General features: G+C 38.7%; 2 protein-coding genes across 4 annotated transcripts in view; one reads left to right on the top strand and one right to left on the bottom strand.

Annotated features, from left to right (window-relative positions):
• Window positions 1-3754: 3754 nt before the first annotated feature.
• GPSM2 (G protein signaling modulator 2) overlaps window positions 3755-19675 on the top strand; it is a 17330-nt gene continuing 1409 nt past the window's right edge. Inside the window, exons 1-12 of one of the 3 annotated variants that reach the window (XM_069862556.1) lie at window positions 3755-4067; window positions 10193-10414; window positions 11458-11593; window positions 12081-12223; window positions 12781-12904; window positions 13049-13164; window positions 14186-14341; window positions 15146-15254; window positions 15667-15796; window positions 16384-16451; window positions 18489-18665; window positions 19425-19587. In XM_069862556.1, the coding sequence (XP_069718657.1) occupies window positions 4006-4067; window positions 10193-10414; window positions 11458-11593; window positions 12081-12223; window positions 12781-12904; window positions 13049-13164; window positions 14186-14341; window positions 15146-15254; window positions 15667-15796; window positions 16384-16451; window positions 18489-18665; window positions 19425-19587 (1606 nt within the window). In that variant the 5' untranslated portion in view covers window positions 3755-4005. Of the gene's footprint in view, window positions 4068-7288; window positions 8630-10192; window positions 10415-11457; window positions 11594-12080; window positions 12224-12780; window positions 12905-13048; window positions 13165-14185; window positions 14342-15145; window positions 15255-15666; window positions 15797-16383; window positions 16452-18488; window positions 18666-19424; window positions 19588-19675 lie in introns of those variants that run through there. The other 2 variants (XM_069862557.1, XM_069862558.1) reach the window with 2 other exon arrangements.
• CLCC1 (chloride channel CLIC like 1) overlaps window positions 16206-19675 on the bottom strand; it is a 17396-nt gene continuing 13926 nt past the window's right edge. The window contains exon 12 of the mRNA XM_069862560.1: window positions 16206-19569. The gene's annotated coding sequence lies outside the window, so the exon portion shown is untranslated. The remainder of the gene's footprint in view (window positions 19570-19675) is intronic.

The raw sequence follows: 19675 nt of genomic DNA, 5'->3' as shown, positions 1-19675 counted from the left end.
ATCTGACAGACTCCAAAAAGAAAGGCGTGGGTTGGGGGGAAGAGCCAGTGAAGCTGCAGAAATTTACTGCTTTAAGGAATCATAGAATAGTTTGAGTTGGAAGGGACCTTAAAGATCATCTAATTCCACTCCCCCCGCCACGATGGAGATGCAGGGCAAAACCCATTCTCCCTCTCCATAAACTGTAATTATCGGTTCCATGTACTGCTAATAAATAGTTTCCTCTTGCTTTCTGATTCATTGTCAGTTGTGTGGAAAAAAAGTTATTCTACCGAAGGTTAGGATGAAGGGGTCTGTCACAGACGGTCAGTGTAACTCAGAACTGCAGACTAGTTGAGGTGACTGTCTATGAATAAAATTCATAGTGTGTTATCAAGTCTTTTCTGAGATGGAAAAGGCCTTAGAAGACAAAATGCCTGTCTGGAAGTTGTAGGAACTGGGACAATTAGTTTGCATAACAGAAAGAAATTGCAGCTATTGCTGTCAGGGACTTGAAGTGTAGTGATCAGAATTGAAGAGGGGGGACATTAGGCTTCTTCCATAGTTTTTATGGAGAGAAGAGAGCCCCATTTGGCCTTAGCATGTGTATCGCTGATTCTGTTCAGTGACGTTAATGTAAGGTTGATCTGTATGTCCGCCGTGAGGCCTGAGTTCCCTTCCTGAAAGCACTGATCCAAATTCTATGAAAATACTGGGTGAGCACAAGCTTCACAGGATCTCGCTTTGTAAAGCATTGTTATGCAGAACTCTCTTCAGTGTGGAACATGAATATTTCAGCATGATTTAAAAAAAATTTCATTGTAATATTTGTAGACATTAACTCAATAGATTTTGTGCAATTTTACAGAACCAAGTTAAAAGTAGTTTCCTAGACTTTAGTAGGGAATATAGTCCTAAAGCCTCATGCCATGCAGAACTCAAGTTTCTGTATCTATATAGCTTCTATTTGAATCTGTGGTTTAATAGAAAAGAATGAAAAGTGACTCTTTGAAGTGGTAATTACATTTTTTACATAAAGTATTGATTTGAGGCAAAGTTAGCTTTTTGCTGATGGCTTAATTGAAGATGCTTTAGCTGTCTATATGCGGGGTGGGTGAGCCCTGACTGTGGCTTACCATTTTCTCCTAGTAAACAGTTGATCGATTGCATCTTTTCTCTGTTGTGGGGTTTATAAATTGGCTGCCACTTTTGATTGCCTAACCTCTGCCTTGCTTTGTTTAATTTTGAGGGTAGGGGTAATGGGGTGGTTTTGGTATCACATCGCTGTGTAATTAGTAATATCAGTTCAGTTAATTTTCAACTTCTGAAGGAGGCACTATCTTTTTTCTGTGTGTTTTTTTTTCTGCTACTTTGAAATCAGAAAAAAGCGAGGGCTTCCTGCATTTGGCAGCTGGAATAGTAAAACAATTGCATTTTAAAGCTGTTTATACAGATTCAGTTTTGTATTTATGCTTCCCTGAAAGGCAGCTCTTTAACATGGATATGGATTTTGCATTGTTTAAAAGCATGGAGAATAAATGTAAGCACCAAAGGCTTTTTTCATCCTATATGAATCTTCAATTAAAACTGCAAGTTTAAGAGAAAGCTGTTTTACTGTTGGATATGCCAGTGAAGTAGAACTTCTGATTTCTGTTAATTCACTGGGCTTTTCTGCCAAAGTACTGTGCCCGCTGAGTCCGTTTCATGTTGATCACCAGCTCAGGAAAGGCTTGGTTCTGCAGAGATATTCTGAATAGATAAGGTGCATCAGCTGAAAAAGCACAGCTTGCTTTGCTGTAGTGTAATGCTCCCAGGGCCAGTTTACACGTTGCGAGATAATGTCAGTGGCAGAGGTTCATTGACTTGCACCTCCTAAATTTTTAATCTATCACTCTAATTAAGACGCTTTAAATTTGCTTACTGATTGCGTGTTGGCATGGCTGATATCCTAATGTGTTAGAGGTGAAAGAAATGAGGTACGAAAACCAGACCCAGTAATTTTTGTTGCGTCTGTGATCGTGTGTCAGCCAACTCGGGTGTGTCTGTATCACCCTCCCAAGACCAGGAATGCACCATATGGCTGGTAAGGAGGGAAGGAAGCAGAAACAGGGGTTCCAGCTGGTTGGAGATGCTGGCATCAGTCAGGATGAGGTTACATATGAGGATGGAATTGTGTTTCACTAAAAAATGAAGTTATAAACAACCCATGTGAGAGGTACTGCTAAAAATAACTGATATTTAAATAAATGCAGTCATTCTGCTGTACTTTTAAATGTAACTGTTTTTATTTAATTTAGCTTTTTATCTTTAAAAAAGGTTCTTGAAGTAAATTATTCAGTTAATTACAATTATAAAATATACAAACAAATTACCACAGATATTATTTCATGATCCATGACGGTTGCCAAAGTGAATGCTTTTTAGCTTATGGCATATAGTAATTTGCGTGTATCCATCTGTGGAAGAGACTTTTTAATTCCCTTGCCTTTGCTGAGCAGCAGGGAATGCTCATGGATGATTGCTGTAGCCTGGGTGGCTTACAGCCATCTGCTTCTGCGTGTTATCTGATTTGAGGTTCAGACAAACTTCCGGAAAGTAAATACCTGTAACACAGCCTTCCCGGTGTGTGGGTTGCAATGGGATTGTAAACAGCATGTGTCACGCTTTGTAATTGTAAAAAAATATACCCGCACCCAGTTGTTGATGCCAAATAATTCTAATGATGAGCGTACAAGGCCAAGATGGTGGTTTGAAAGAATGATGTGTTTGAGGGGTGCTGTCAAGGTACCGTATGAGATGGGAAGTGTGAATCTTCGCAGCTGAGTGCAAGAGGCATCGTCTGTGTCAACAATTAAAAATAGAGGGGTTGTGTTTTCTTCCAGTGACAGCTTTAAATCTGAGCTCTGCTCTTGTCTTTGGACATCTCTGCAGTCTTTTGATGAAATACACATTTGTGAAATACGCAACTATATGTTAACTTGCAAAGGAAGGTAATATTAGCACTGCGCAATAAATCATGTCAACTCCTTTACTAAAAATATACTTAAAAGTGGGTAAACTTTTGAATACAAAGTTTCTTTTCTGTTAATCATTTCCCTGCCAGCCTAAACATGTCTTATGTCTAAGTGCTGGCTGCTGCAATCCCTTTGAAGCAGAGTTTGGAGCTCATGCAGCAATGTGAAGCCAGTGTAAAAAAATAAACCAACCAACCCCTACTTGCCTCCCGCCCATGCCTCCCCCCTTTTCTTTTGGAAGTGGGGAGAGGAAAGCAGAAGAGAGCTTAAATCTCTGCTCACTTATGTGCTCGTGATGTTCTGGGTCGGATGGTCTCCAGAATGGATGATCTCCAGGTGGGATTGTGTCAGCCAGTTCTCGCTACTGTGGGACTTCAGCTAATGAGCAGGGTTTCAGCCCTTGCTGTTAACATGTAAAGCCATTTGCGAACTGTTTTATATTACATCTTTCATTTTGTAGCTTTCATCCTTTAAGCTTTTTGCATGGAACTTCATGAGACCAAAGAATACTAACAAGGATAAATTACTCAGAGTTTCCAACAGAAAAGAGTGTTGTTTTTTGTTAAACCTTGTTTTCTTTCTCGCTTGCCTTCAGGAATTGCCGTGCATGTGTAAAAAGGCTGTGGCTCTTGCTTTAAGTTCTTGATTGGCGCTTCCTGCGCGGTAGGAGTAATGTTTTGCTTTTACATCAGCTGCAAGTGGTTATGAGTTATTAACTGACTATGAGACTTCAAGCCAAGCATCTTGTGTTCCCTTTGCAGAAACGCAGCTGAATGGAGCTTAAAGGGCCACAGATGAAAGAACTTGAACACGTTTCTGAAGGTTTCAGATGTGTCTGACTGTGACCTCCTAACCTTAGTAATACAGAAGAGGTTTTCAACAGGAGCTTAGGATACCTTTACTCCAACTTATTAATATACTAACTGAATGCTGTTCTGACAACAATTCTCCATAGCAAAATACTTACCCTACTACAGAACACTATTATTTTCTCTACTGATAATGCAACTCAATGGAGGAAAGTAATGTTTTGATAAGCATGCGTGAAGATCGTTCCTTTCATGTGCGATACAGGTAAGACTACTAATTTTTAGTATGGGTGAATAAGTCTTGTTAACAACAGAAAAATAAACAAGTTGCAACAAATAGTTTGGTATTTCTGTTACACATGTTACTGAAACTGAAAGTTAAAATCACTGTATTTATTTTCTTTTCTCCATTTTTGTACTATGAAAATACATTTTTGTTGCATCATAGGTTGTATTAGTATACCTAGATGATTGTATACTATTGGAACTTTATGCAGTTGCAGAATAGTACACGATTGCCTGTATTTCTTTGTGTTTCTGATGAACAGAATGATATGAAATATGATCTCCACATGGTAATACATGCGCTCACAACTTTTAGCTTTTGGGCTGCATATACAAATTGAGTTTTGTCTGCTGAAATTCTCTTTGTCCAAATATTGCTTCTGTGAATGATGACTTTTCAGGTGTACTGTCACCTATAAATAAAGAGGTTTGATTGACAGAGAGAAACTGCTTCTATACCTTGGACCACAAAAGTACTGTTATTGCAAGCCAAGAGGATACATGATTTTCCTTCTGAAAGCTTTTATTATTTTTATTCTGGAATCCCCTTTACAGACCTGGGACAATGTGTTAGCATTGCAGGCTCCCTCTAATGAACCAGAACAACAGAAGCATTGTGTAGCGCATGGCGTTTGGATGGCTGGTGTTTGGAAGGGTAGATCTTGTGGCTCATTCAATACAGACGTTGGAACACTGGAATGATTGTTTTAAAAACAAATAAAAAGCGTGAATCTTGATGTGTTCTTTCCCTGCCCTCACCCCTGGTCGCTGATCAGTCTTGTTTTGGAGACCTTTTCCTTGCTAGCTAATGAGGAAAGCACTACCTCTGTTTGGGAGACAGACGTTCTACAGCTCAAAATTAATTCTGAAACTGTTCTGACAGTTGGGTTGTTGTTAGATTGATCTGAAGTTCCATTTCACAGAGTACAGTGTTAGTTCTGGTTAGCAGGGAGGTCAGCAGGAGGTGCTTTTTCATAGTTAGAAATGAGAAAGTTAGCAAATAAACTGTAATTTACTCTCTGCTTGCTTTATTTTGCCAGAATCTGTATGTGATGGCTTTGACAGCAAGAATCCCTAAGTGTATGAGCATGCTATTTCTTGAACTTGTCTAATTCTCAGCATTCCTGTAACATGTTTACGCACGCTGTTGCTGATGCTCTTGGTCCTCCCCAAACACTGACAGCAGATCCCTGCTCGCTCTTTAGCAACAGCAGGAGCTGTTCAGGGTACGATTGCAGAGTAAATGGATGGAGAAAGCGCCATGGCTGGTAGTTTCATTTAAACTGACAGACCAGAAATAACTTCAAAAGTACTGGCAAGCGCAGTCAGGGGGAAGTGTCTTACTGCTTTAAGCTGTGTTTCAGTACAGCCTTGAATGATACTGGTTAACAATAAGAATATTAATGGCCTTATTCAGCCTTTCTGTAGAAACTGTAATCTAATGAGCATTTAAAAACGTCAAGGCATAATCATTTTAATTTTTTTTAAATATTAAACTTTTCAAAAACTCAGAGAAACTAAATTAATTCAGGAGATTTGAACTGGAATTTTATAATGATTTAGTTCTTCATAATTTGGAAATACTTTCTTTGCAGGAAAGAACAGGTCATACACTACTAGGGGGGTGGTGGTATCAGTTTTTAAAGTTTTTTATTTACAGATATTATCAATACAGGCTTGTTTAGCTCTCTGACTGCTTTTTCCTTCCTGCTGGTATTCCAGAAGAACTGACTTCAGAAAGAAGCTGCTGGCCCATTCTTAAGCAAAGGCTTTCCTATGAGTCTATTTCTTCACTGTGCAAGCTGTTTCTTTCTCCCTGCTGTAGTTGACCATTATCACTGTAGCAGCTGTAAAAACACTTACAGTGGTGGAAGGCAACTATTTTTCATTCTTATGTACTTTAGTGACTGAAAACAAAACGCTGATGTTAGTAAATGGGACTAATAAGTGTTCTGTGGAATAGATATGTGTAGAACTGGCTTGTCTTGACCTGCTAAATTCATACACAAAAAACATGTAACTGCTTTTATCTTTGCTGAAGATGTTGTGTGCTTTCTTTGTGTGTATGTTGCTTTGTTTCTAAGTTTGCCATCAAACTTAATTTAACTAAACAGTGTTCCAGCAGAGGTATACTTAACTTGTTTGGAGCAGTCAATGTGATACGCTTGTGCATTACGTATAGAAACAGAGAATAAGGGCAGGAGTCAGGAATACCCTGTGATCTTTATTATAGGATGCTGTGGCAGATTTTATGCACCTGAATTAAAGAGGTAGATTAAGGGTTTTGTTTTCTGTCCAGGTGTGTTGTGTATCAACATGTTTCATGGTGATTTGCATAGCAGTCCCATTCCCTCCTCAATAGCAAAATAATCCTCTTAGTGGGAATTCAGTGGAATAAAACTAAATTCTGTTTAGAGATTGTAGTAGTTGATGAGTCTTCTTGCCTTCTTCTGTTGCCTTATTTCTTAAGTTTTTTGTTCTCTGGCATAAAATGAGAACAGCTGAAGGAAGGGAGACTCTAAAATGGGAGGAAAAAAAAACAGGGACGCCAGGGTGGAGGCACCTGCTTAGGGTTTATATTCTAATAAAGATTCAACAGATAATGTGAAGAAAGTCGGAGACAAAGTGGGGAAAGAAGAAGAAAGTAAAAGGAGCCAGGCCAGATGCGTAGCTTAGAGAGAGAGATAAGGCTGAGGTAGTTTTACAAATGAGAAATTATTCAGCAGATGCCAACCTTTCAGAGAACAGGACCAGGCAGCCATAAACAGAATAACAAAATGTAGCCCGGTATGAGTATTTCCACAGTAATATCTGGAAGAACATTGTCCTGTTTAGCAGGAACAGAATTTCATTAGAAGCACACAGATGAATGGGCCTTGTTCTCTTCCCTCTCGGTGGATTCAATGTACCTTTTGTTTAGCCATTGGGTGTTGAATAAATAAGTAATTCAATTCAGCCCTGGGAACAGAGACAGTAATTTCATATACTCCTTGTTACTATTTAATGACTTCTTAAAACATTGATAACCTCGTCCTGGCTAGTCTGCTGACGTGCTGTGTAACTATTAGTAGTGTCAGTAAAAACAGCTTCTGAGAATATTCCCAAGGGCGGAGGGGTTGACTGTGGGGATCACCTGTGCAAATGTTGGTGTTTTTTTTTTAAATGTCAGTTTTCTTAATAGTCCTTTAAGTAATGAAGGGGAAAAAGAACCCACAAATCCAAACCTGAGTCCAATTTTGGTACTTGGTAGGTAAGCCTAGCAAACTTTTAAAATAACTGGATGATTTCATAGCTCTTGTATAATGCGAATAAAATATTAATGTTGGGTGCAGGCAGCTGTGGAAATAAATATTTCATTTTCTCTGTTATTTTCATTTTATATAGCTTGCTTAGACTTTGAAATTGTAGAAGGTCATTAAGGATGGATTCAAGTGGAATTCTAGCTTTAATTTGCTGTACAGATTCTGGCAGCCTGTTAACACTTCTAGAGTTGCACTCAAGAGTAGTTTTAAATTTTGGGTTCTTTTTTACTCAGTTACTAACTCCTGTTCTCATTTACTTCCTTTAATTCTGGTTGATTTGAAACACTGTAATAACAGTTGATTTTCATCACCCTGGGTAAAAGCTTCATAGTTTGTATGTTTTATGTTCTGTATGGAATAATACCCAAATGTTCTGTTTTTATAAGTTGCATGAAGTCTGGAGCTGCAAAGTTGTGTTTCAAGTTCCTTGATGAAATGGTAATGCCGCTTTGGCATTTGGGAATCTTTGGCATGGTGGGAAATTAATTGAATGCAGTGTATCAGGAAAATTGCCTGTCTGTAGCATACTCTGATGTTTTCTTTGTACCTTTTTAAACTGCCTTTTCTTCATTGATCAGGTGGCTGATGCATCACAGTTGCAAATCAAACGGTGTTTTTTTAAAATGGGATTTATTTTTCCACAGAACTGGAGTCCACTACAACATTTTGGCTGTTATGTCGCATATAATGTTTTGCTGAAAGCTCTACCCTTTTTGGCCATTCAAGCTAAAAATCTAAAGAAATGCATGTTGTTGCGTAATGGTCTAAATCTTTGCGCTAAGGAGCACCATATTTTCTAGCCATCACCTTAATTGGACCTGTCAGTTAACATGAGGTGCCCAGAGAGAACCTCTCTGGATAGGATTAAGATTACCCAGTGAAGTGTTTTAAGTCTTAAACCTCCAGTTGCTGATGGTGTAATCGTTTCTGCCTTGTACTTAACCATACTTAATCATTTCTGCCGTTTTCAACACATACACAATGCAACAAAACCAGATTGTGTGTTCTAGCAAATAGGAATACTTCAACTTCTCTGAGAAGAGTTTCCAAACCTAGAAATACTGCATGTGTTATGGATATCCAACCTGAGGAGTTGGACCTGGGAAGAGCTTCATGCCAGAGTTGTCATTTGCTGCCTGCATCTTTACCAACCACCACGCATACAATATTTTTAATTGCAAAAGTTAAATATGTCTGTCATCTCCTTGTGCTTAAGTTGTGGAATGTCGAAGAGCAGCAGGTACGGTACTATTCTGTGTTGGTAACTTGTTTTACTTATGATCCAAATTCTTCTCATTCTCTTGAAAGTCACTGAGCTTTCAAAAAATATTTCCTTTTTGCTTAGATTTTAGTAGAATGTTGTATAATCTATTTTTTCCAATTTAGAAAAATAAAGAAATGTAAACATTGCAGGTATGTCAAATACTTCATCACTATGTCATGTCAAGATAGCTGTCTTCTGCTCTTGCCATGAAAATAGCTTCTGAAAAAAACAACATTTGATTGTGCTGTTACTGATCTTTGCTGTGCTTATAAAGGGAATTGAGTTCAAGAACAGAATTCTAAATGGCTTACTCTTACAACCAGATAAATATTGAATGATGATACAAGGGGGTTAGCTTTATAAACTAAGTATTCTGGTTTGGAGTGCAAAAATTAAAAACAGTATAGAAGTTTACAAAGTTGATGTCCACTTTTTGGCAATATTAGCCCATGCTTTTTAAACACAGAATGTCTCTTACTGAGTTTTTGAAAAAAATCTTTAAAAAGTAGAATGATGACATTAACGCAAGCTTTTTAAACTGCAGGTGTCTTGAAAAAACGAGAGAACCACATTGGTTCAAGATAAAGACCTGAAGTCATCTTCCTTTCTCATCCCTCTCTCCCCCGCCTCCTTCACATCTCGTAACTAGAAATTAGGAATTGTTTGTGTACAGTCAATAACACCTGAATTCACAGTAGCAAAAATACATATTTGACAGCTGCAGTTCTCCAACGGCTTCTTTATTCATCATTCAAAACATAATCTTCAAAATATCTGCTATAAATTCGTTCATGAGTATCTTCCTCACACCTTACTGTGCTTTGTACCTTTATAATTACACCATTATTGCTCATAATAGTAAAAACTATTCCAGTGGGTTCTGGAGTGATGGCATCTCAGGTGTGTAACTGGAATTGACAGACGTTTTGTTGTTAATTCAATCTAGGTGGGTTTTTTTCAGTACAGTCTGAGAATTTCCATCGCAGTGCCACTATGGGAAATGGCGACGTGCTGATGAATATTGAATTGCGTAGGAAACAGCTTTGGGAGAAGTAGTCTTGGAATATTTGAATTTTAATGTTTTTTCCTTAAGACATTTTGCAGGTAACTATGGTATCAGGCTAAAAATAAAAGTGCTTACTTTTGTCAAAGTCTGTATTTGCCAATAATAGCTTCTTTTCTAGGTCAGTTTTCTGAAGTTACTGAGATGGTGAAAACTGCATTTTTGAATCCTACAGGTGCTATATATGGACAAAGCAATGTTTGGATTTCCTCCCTAGACTTAAAGAAAGAATAAATTAAATGTGAAACTGTTTGTTCTAATGTTATGTTTGCTCATGACCGTTGAAGTTGCCATTTCCATTTCAGCATTAGTTTCTGTAATGTTACTGTACCAAGCTCGTTGCTGGGACTAAGGTGCTGACTCCTATCCTAAACAGATAGAGACCCTCTGAGTAGAATAACGTGTTTGGAACTTGGGCTGTTGGACAAAGGCCTACATTTACAGTCACTGTTTTTCTCTTCACTTAACTCGTGCAGGATGGAGGCTTCCTGCCTAGAGCTGGCTTTGGAAGGGGAGCGCCTGTGTAAGGCAGGAGATTGCCGAGCTGGTGTATCTTTCTTTGAAGCAGCTGTGCAGGTTGGAACTGAAGATTTAAAGACGCTCAGTGCTATTTACAGCCAGTTAGGCAATGCCTATTTCTACTTGCACGAATATGCGAAGGCCTTGGAGTACCATCACCATGATTTAACTCTTGCAAGGTAATCTTCTATCTTTAACAGTTCTCTATTTCATCCTGTTCTTGTAGAGACAAGCAGTTGACTGTTGCTTTTCCGACTAAACCCTGCTATTAATACTGGATAATGAGTGAATGTGGTGAAGGCAGAGGGCTGGGGGTTCTGGCAGGTAACTGGGTTGCCCTTTTACCTGGGAGCTAATACTTGACCTAGCACCGTAATCCTAGTACTGACTGAGGCCTCACCAGGTTTGTGGATAATTAAGTGGCTTCTTTAAATCCACCCTTTCTTTACCCTTTCCTGTTTCTAAAACTCAAGTCTTTCTGGTTCTCGAGAATGTCAAGCTGGCTCTCTTGTTTATTAGAAAGAACTCATTTATTAGAAAGAACTATAAACCCTGTGCATTTCATATGCTACCTTTGCGTCTGTCTTTTAATCTTTTGACGTAGACGCAATAAAAGACACAAATGTCCCCACCTCAGTTTAGGCACAAAACTGTTCTTCTGCCTGCCTTAAACTGCTCAAGTGCTGTAACCTTGTGATTTTTTTTGTGTTATTCCCCAAATATTGCAGTTTGAGTGGTTCCGTGTCAGTCTCTTGTCTTAGTCTCATTTAGAATCTAGAAATGTAGCATTGCCCCTGAGTTTTCTGGGAAAGCAGTATGTTTTGAAAATAATATAAGACTATGATAGTCAAGTAAAATGCAGAGACAGCTGAACTTCTTTTTCTAATGCTGGGACTGTCTTTCTATGTAATCATTAAGAATTTTCTCTGTAGTCTCTTCCTGAAAGAAGGAATTGGTTTTGGTTGTGTTTTTTTTTTTTTTAAATAAGTCAATTCCATGAATACCAGCAGCTGCAGAAACAGCACCAACAAAACTAAATGTCTGTAACCACAGATGGAACAATGTTTCTGAGTGCATTTTAGAAGTAAAATGAACTCAATATGTACGCACTTACATGGTTGTAATCTCTTCTCATAAATTCTAATTGTCTACCCCGCATTGATCATCTGCTTAGTTTCAGACCACACACTGTTTACTAGGTGCTTTGTTTCTGTAATTTTAGGACAATTGGAGATCTACTGGGAGAAGCCAAAGCTAGTGGGAATCTGGGTAACACCTTAAAAGTACTTGGGAATTTTGAAGAAGCTATTGTTTGTTGTCAAAGACATCTGGATATTTCCAGAGAGCTTAATGATAAGGTAAGAATTGCTTAGGAGTCTGGAAGTGAGCCTGCTAATACGTATTACTGACCCCTGTTGTATTGGTAATATGTGCGCCACATTTCAGAGGGAGGTAAACGCTGAATATTCAGTTATTTTTCCTAGACAGTAAGAACCTGTTAGTTGTAGGGCAGCTGCTTGCACCCGGAAGGCTATAGATCCAGATTAATAAATATTGTCCTGGTTTGTATTGGCTATTTTAAATTTTACTTTTTAGTGATAGTTGGCCTCAAGAATTATTATGTACCTTGCCCCTCAAAAGGTAGTGGTATGCAAAACAATTTGATTGAGGGGTGTGACTGGGTGGGAGTGAGGTGCATGGTGAGAATGTGTTCAGAAGAGACAGAACATGTGTTGACAACTAGTTAGCAAACTTTTTTCCTCTCAGTGGTTTGTACTAATAGTTTTTGTGACACCAGGACTTTGAAGGATAAAATGTTAATGCCTTGTTTTATTCTTTATCTAGGTTGGAGAAGCAAGAGCACTATATAATCTGGGAAATGTATATCACTCTAAAGGGAAAAATGTAGCTAGTGCTGGGACTCACGATCCGGGGGAACTTCCAGATGATGTGAAAAATGCTTTACAAAAAGCTGCAGATTATTATGAGTAAGTAGCAGCATTAAATGTTGGGGATTGAGAGGATATGGTTACCCTGTTCGTTAGACTGTTGGGAGATTTGTGGTGTCATGAACTCGCATGTAGCGCGCTTCTATTTGGAACAGCAGGACCTGTGATTAATTCTGCCTTTTAAACAGGGGTGTGCCCTATTTTGTTTTGTAATGCTCTCATTTTTATTGTACCTCTCATTACCTGGTAAGTCCTTTTCTCATGTTAGAATCCAGTAGGACTCTCCAAAGCAGACTGAGACAACAGTAGGACCTCATATATAATAACAGTAGGACATTTATATAATGTAGCTCCGTTACTGAAAGTGAGCACACCAGCTTGTGTAAGAATGCTTAAAGTTTGGCATCTCACAGGAAGTGTTTTCTACTCAGTGGAAGATTTGTGGTCGCATAAAGGCCATTAAAATAGATTAAAGTTGAATCCCTCTACCTTTTCCTTTATATAAATGGATTTTTTAAAAGTTTATTATTTAGATGACTGTGAGAAAAAGAACCTCCTAGAAGTCTCTTCTTTCCCCTCTCACTTACCCAAAACAGGGAAAACCTGACAATAGTGACAGAGCTGGGTGATAGAGCAGCACAAGGCCGTGCCTTTGGAAATCTGGGAAACACACACTACCTTCTGGGCAACTTCAGGAGTGCGGTTTTAGCCCATGAACAGGTACTGCAATGTCCCTTTCATTGTTGGCCTAAAGAACTGATACAGATGCATGTTGGAAAACTATGAGCACGCATCTCTGTGTGCTTATGTGTGTGTTACAAGTACAACGTTGAGTAAATAATGCAATTATTTCATGTTTTTAAGCGTCTCCTAATTGCAAAAGAATTTGGTGATAGATCAGCGGAAAGAAGAGCATACAGCAATCTTGGAAATGCATACATATTCCTGGGTGAATTTGAAACTGCTTCTGAATACTACAAGTTAGTTAACTGCTTATAAATATAATTTATACCTCTTCTTGTACAGTTTACTTCTGTTGTGCCTGGTACTTCAGCTCACTATGGAATAGCCATCTCTTCAGCATATACTTAGAAAAGAGCTGCATTTGTTCAGCAAAATCAACATTTTTCTCTAGTTTTTTAACTATTTAACTTCTTTTAAGGAAGGAGCAGCATTAATCTTTATTTTTTCAACTTTCTTATTACTTCAAATAGATTCTTCTCAGCACTGTTGGCATCTTCCCGCTGACTGGCATTTATTCCCCTGTATCCTAGAACCAAGCATTATGGTCTTGGCTCTTAGCGTAGACCATATCCATGATCTGGATAACTTCAGTACACCTGAGATAGGTAGCTGTCTCAGGTGTACTCATGAGATGACTTGATGGATGATGCATGTCAACCTGATTTTATGTATTTAGTCTGTATTTTCTTATCAAGACTTTTTTTTTCTTGATTTCTGCACCACTAGGCAGTTGCTGCTGTAACTTGGGAAAATACAAACTCAGCAAAGATACAGCATAGGTGATATTGGCATATTAAGTGGATTTCAGAGCTTACCTGTTCTTTTTGAAAAGGGAAAAAAAGCCTCAGTACTGAGCAAGATTCCTTTTAGCACTTATTGTTACCCGGCAGGGGCAGGCTGCCTTGGTGGTTATAGGTCTGGCTTGCTCATGTTGGTGGAGAGTATACAGTATTAATTGTAATGCTGGTTTCAGATGCATCCTGTCAGGAAAACCGCTATAAATTAGTAATGAAGCAGTAAATTAGAAGGTAGCGTTTGAGGGATCAGTCTGCTCTCTAATAAAGTAAATGGAAATAGGTTGCAGCAGAGGGGAATGGAAGACAAACACTTACATACTAGAGCTCACAAGATAGTAATTTATTAGCAGCTAATTTGCCAGCCCAGTGTCCTAATTTGTTTAATTTGTATAACTGATTTTTAGTTGTGCAAGTACACGCCTAAAAACTTTTCCTTGCAGTGACCCACCCTTTCTTTTAGGAGGACGTTACAGCTGGCTCGACAGCTTAAAGACAGAGCTGTGGAAGCACAGGCCTGCTACAGCCTTGGGAACACATACACTTTGCTTCAGGACTATGAAAAAGCCATTGATTATCATTTGAAACACCTTGTGATTGCTCAGGAATTAAATGATAAGTAAGCCCTAAGATGCTGTGTAATGTATGTATGACATTTACACCAAATCCTGTTCCCTCTAACTCTGCCATCATTGTTCTGTATGAACAGCTGAATTCCTGTGAATTCCCTGCAATGCTGGGCCTGTTTTCATAGGGAAGAAAATATTGCTCATGAAGGTATTGCAGCCAAAGGAGTGTGAGATGAAAGAGAAATTGATGAATGACTGTCTCTACAACTTCTTCTGTCAGCACCTCCTTTGTAAATTAAAGAAAAGACAAGATTTTTGTTTTCATGACTTCATGATAATATTTTTGCATACCTTCACCAGAATACGTCTCCTACTTTTCCACAAACTAAGTATATAGGAAGGGATGGGGAAAGGAGAATAATACAGTAGCAAGTAATGCTTATTTTATAATCTTGATTTCTAAGGCCTTCTTTTATGACATTGGGTACAACTAAAAAGTTTTACAACTTCTAAATGCATCACTTCTACCTCAATAAGCAGAATATATGGATAATAACAAGGCACACAATCTGAGGAAAAGCAAAGTATATTTTAAAATGTTCCATGCTTCCAAAACCGAGTGATTTATGTATGTTGTGAGCTTACAAATTAAAATTTTCATTAGATTTGCTTGTATTTATAGTTATGCCTATAGCACACTCCTTTAAAACACTATTTAACATGTTGGTGTTGGAATGGTTTCTGATGATGCCATTCTTTTTTCTCCCACAGCGATCTTACTGTGGCAGTATTATGAAAACCTGACCCCTAGTGTTCAGCGGCTAAAGGTATAATTGGAAATGTGTTTTTTTCAGAATTGGTGAAGGAAGAGCATGCTGGAGCTTAGGGAACGCCTACACTGCTCTGGGAAATCATGACCAAGCTATGCATTTTGCAGAAAGGCACTTGGAGATTTCAAAAGAGGTATGATTTTCACACTCCATGCACGCTGGCTGTTGATTTTTGCTCTCAGTCACACAGTGATTTTATGGACATGCGTCCATGCATGTGATTTTGAATAATGGAATGGATTTTGAATGATTTCTGAGATAGTTGATTCCAAATTATTTCAGCCGTGTCTCCCTGCAGTCAGCTCCTTAGTTCCAGTGCCACCTCCGAAAATGTCATCAGGGAATTCAAGTTAATAGCCCAGATTATTTTAGGTTTTGTTATATATCTTTTGTTACATACTTCATTAAAAAGGTGATTCAGTTTTCAACCAGGAAAAAGTTTTCAGCCTTTTTATCTCAGAAATCTAGGGGCAAAGTTTACTTTATATTTACATCTGTGTATACTTTGTTACAGTAGTAGAACTGCCTATTTTATTTGCTTGCAGGTAGGAGATAGAAGTGGAGAACTCACTGCTAGACTTAATCTCTCAGATCTTCAAATGGTTCTTGGATTAAGCTATAGCACAAACACCTCCATGATGTCAGAAAGCCATGTAATGGAGAACAGTTTGAATGGTACGTCCCTATTTCAGCAGTACTGACAGTGAACTTCAAAAAGAATCTGTTGTTTTCTGACTACAGATGGTCGAATATGCGGGGTTCTTCGTACCCTCTACCCCCAGAAAAAAAAAATTGGTTTTGCAGTATTGGATCCCTTAAGCTCCTCCTTTTCTGAAGGATTTACATTGTGAATCATTACTTACTCTCTTCACATTATATTTGTAATTGTTCCCCATCATTTCTTTCTTTTTTTCTTTCTTAATGTGGGAGATACTGCCATGTTATATCTTTCTTCTTTTTCTTCCTACTGTCATAGCAACATTGGGAGTCACAGCAGAACCCAGTTCATTTGATGTTCCTCTCCTTAAAGATCCATGGTCTCCCTTGTGTCTCACAAAGGCAACATGCATAGCTCAGATCAATGTCGTTTTGAAAGCTACTTTTTTATTTATTGGGTATTTATTATCTGCTGATATATTTAACTGCGCTGTTTTGGAACTTGGAATTGCTGTATTGTGGACCTTAGTGAATACAGCTACAGCTTTGAAGGTGACACCGTAAATCTTAGTTGATAAAAAGAAGAACTTGATTCTTTCTTGAAGGTACCAGACCGAGAGGACGCCGCCACAGTATGGAGAACATGGAACTTATGAAATTAACACCAGAAAAGGTTGGCACTTTCCTTCTTTCTGTTCTGCTGGTGAGATTGCATTGAAATGTTTCTGTGGGTTTATATTCAACAGCTATGAATAGTCAGAAGTTTTATGCTTGACAACTTTGAGAGAACTCGGCAGAATGTTGATGTGTTAGTTGCATCCCTTTTTAATTCGGTTATCTTAGGAGTTAGGTAAAAGCAGGTCTAACAATTCTAACATACAATACTTTTGTCGTGTAGGTAACAGCCAGCATCCTACATATAGCGGTTGGAATGGCTTGGGGAAAGCTTGCATCGTTCCCCTCCCAGTAAGAAAGAATGGGGTCCTGCTGTGTGTTTCCAACAATTCCTCTCATCTCCTCTCTAAAAGTGGTTTGAGATTGCAGCATGGAAGTGATTCAGAGTAAAATTCCTAAGCTTTAGCTCATCTGTTCTAAGCATTTTGGTTACATTCATTGTATAGGCACTTAAAATACATGTTGTGTTTTTCACTTTGGGATTTCAACCAACTTGCAAGCCATTAGGAGTTTCAACATCCAGCATGAGTAAGGATGCTATTTCAGAGATGCTGAGTCACAGATTCACAGTCACAGATAGGTGAAGTAACCTCCTCCAGAGAAATCTCTTGGAGCTGGGAGATCATGATGAAAATCTGTGTCGGTCTTCAAGAGATTTCCTTCAAATTCTCTCTGCCTGTAAGCACTGGCTTGGCAGTGCTACACAGAGGATGCCAGTGGTAGACTGAAATTGCTGGTTTTGCCTCCATACTGGGATATCCAATTCCCATCTCTTCGAGCAATGCAAAGGCTGCCATGGTGCTTATCAAATAGAAAATTAAATGTCACAGCCTACATCTAGACAGCTGGTGCAGTGATGCTCACCAGCCTCTTTGTGTATCGATTTAAGAAGATGGTGTGTTTAGCCCAGGGCAAGTACCCTGCAGGCAACCCCTGAGCTTTTGGCCACAGTCAGCTGTGTTTTCTTAAGTGTGTTAATCTATTTATCTGTGATGTCTTTCTAAATGTGTAGCCTGTGATAGTCTGTGCCCTAAATACACCGAAACGTTCCATGTGAATTTTTTTTTTAAGAAAGTATTAACCTAGTACTGCAGCTTAGCTCTTCCAGAGGGCTTTTTTTTCAAGATGCTCATTGAGTAGATTCTGAAAATTCATTCCATAAATACCTTTGAGATATATATAAAAATGTAGGACACGAGCACTATGGTTTGTTTGTACAGAATAGATACCATCTTGTTGGAATCTGTGCTGATCTTAAATAAGCCTTTAAAAGGCAGACCCTTGGGTAGGCAGCGTTGCTGACAGATCTGTGACTGTTCACAATTTCTGGTTTTGAATCAAGAAAAAGTGGGTTTTAGTCAGCAACTACAAGAGTTTGTCAGCTACAGATAAAGCTGTCACTTCTGAGAACAACTTTGTTGATTTTTAGAAAAGAATTAGGGAAAATCTGTCAGGTTGATGAAGTGGTCCCATCTGTTCATTGAAACCAGCTCCCGTGCTGGCATTGTCTCTTCCTTTTCAATCATCACTGGGAATTTTGCATGTACCAAAGACTTCATAGAAAGCTGGCTGAGTATCTGGGTTTGTACAAGGGTTCATTTTGCTCTAACAGTTTGTAAAACTATGGGGTTTTTTTCTACCTTTGCCATTATAAGAATGGCAGGTGGGAAACACCATCTGAGTCTGCATTTTAGCATTTTACAGTAGCTACACTTCCTGCACTGTCATTCTCAAAGAAAACTTCAGCTTGCTTGATTAAGTATCCTATTTGACCTCATTTAATCAATCAGGTGTCACGCTGCAGTTCAGCTGTAAGACTGATCCCTAACAGTACTAACCCGCCCCACGTAACGCGCGGCACAATCCCAGGTCAAGTGGTAAAACCAGAACCTAAGTTTTCACATCCTTGTGGTTGAAATACACTAAATAATGTAAAGCCATTTCATTTTGAGGAGGAGAAGAAGCAACAAATAAAAGATAATGGTATAGGAAATTAAAATCAGAAAGCTTAATTTCATGACTCTTGTTTTCTTAGGTTCAGAACTGGAACAGTGAAATTCTTGCTAAACAGAAACCACTGGTTGCCAAACCTTCAGCAAAACTGCATTTTGTAAATCGACTAAAAGGCAAAAAGTACAAAAACGGTTCCGCTTCCAAAGTTTTGCAGGATGCCAGTAATTCTATTGATCATCGACTTCCAAACTCCCAGAGGGTAGGTTTGGCGAGCTGTGGAGGTCAGAGCCTTCACTGATCGCTGCCTGGTCAAAGTTATGGAGAACACATTCCTGCAACTGTCCCTGTCAATTTTGATTGTGGCTCTGTAAAACGATGAGTCTGCCATTCTACAGCTGTCCCAGGAGTGGCGCCAGCTCTAAGCTTTACCTACTACTGGAATATTTCTTCCCTGGTGGATTTTCTAACGTTACAGCTCAGCTTGTGCTTATGGTTTTATTTCCAAGTCTCTTCTGGACCCTGCTTCTCCCAACTTAACAAAATCTTAGATTCAGACACTTGGGGGTATTTTTGATGTATTTTTTAGGTAATTGCACTCTTGACAGAAGTCAGTTAAAGGTAAAAGAACTGCACCGTTTGATCAAGATGAGTGCTCTAAACCACAGACCTTAGGAAACAACAGAGATTGTTTGTTGCTGCTCTTGGTTTTTCTCTTTTCACGGGCATTTGGGTTTCTGGTGGCTGAGGAGGAGTAACTCCAGCAGTACTGATGAGAGTACTGTTTTGGAGAATGAAACCTTTCTAATACATTTTGCCTTCCAAAAATGCTTGCCATATTATTCACATTTCCTCTCACAATAAATCTTTTTCTATGAAAATGGATGAGTACAAAAATTCATCTCATGGATTTCAGATATGCAAATATCAGACATATGACTGGATTGACACTGAGATACAGTTGGCCTAGTCTTAGGTACCCTTGAGTTCAAAATACCCCTAACTCTTCTCTCCTCTTCAGAAAAACAGTCGAGAGACAATGGCAGATGAAGGGTTCTTTGATCTGCTGAGTCGATTCCAGAGTAACAGGATGGATGACCAGAGATGCTACTTCCAGGAGAAGAACAGATTCCCAGCTGCTTCAGTGGCAACATCCTCTACTCCACCTAAAACAATGAGAAAATGTAATTTTTTAGACATAAAATCAGTATCTGACATCAGTCAGACACAAGACTTACTCTGGAAAGGAGCCTATTTCTGGGCTAACTTGTT

Source organism: Phaenicophaeus curvirostris, chromosome 8 (genome assembly GCF_032191515.1).
Source record: "Phaenicophaeus curvirostris isolate KB17595 chromosome 8, BPBGC_Pcur_1.0, whole genome shotgun sequence".
NCBI lineage: Eukaryota > Metazoa > Chordata > Aves > Cuculiformes > Cuculidae > Phaenicophaeus > Phaenicophaeus curvirostris.
This window is presented reverse-complemented; position numbering and strand designations above follow the sequence as displayed.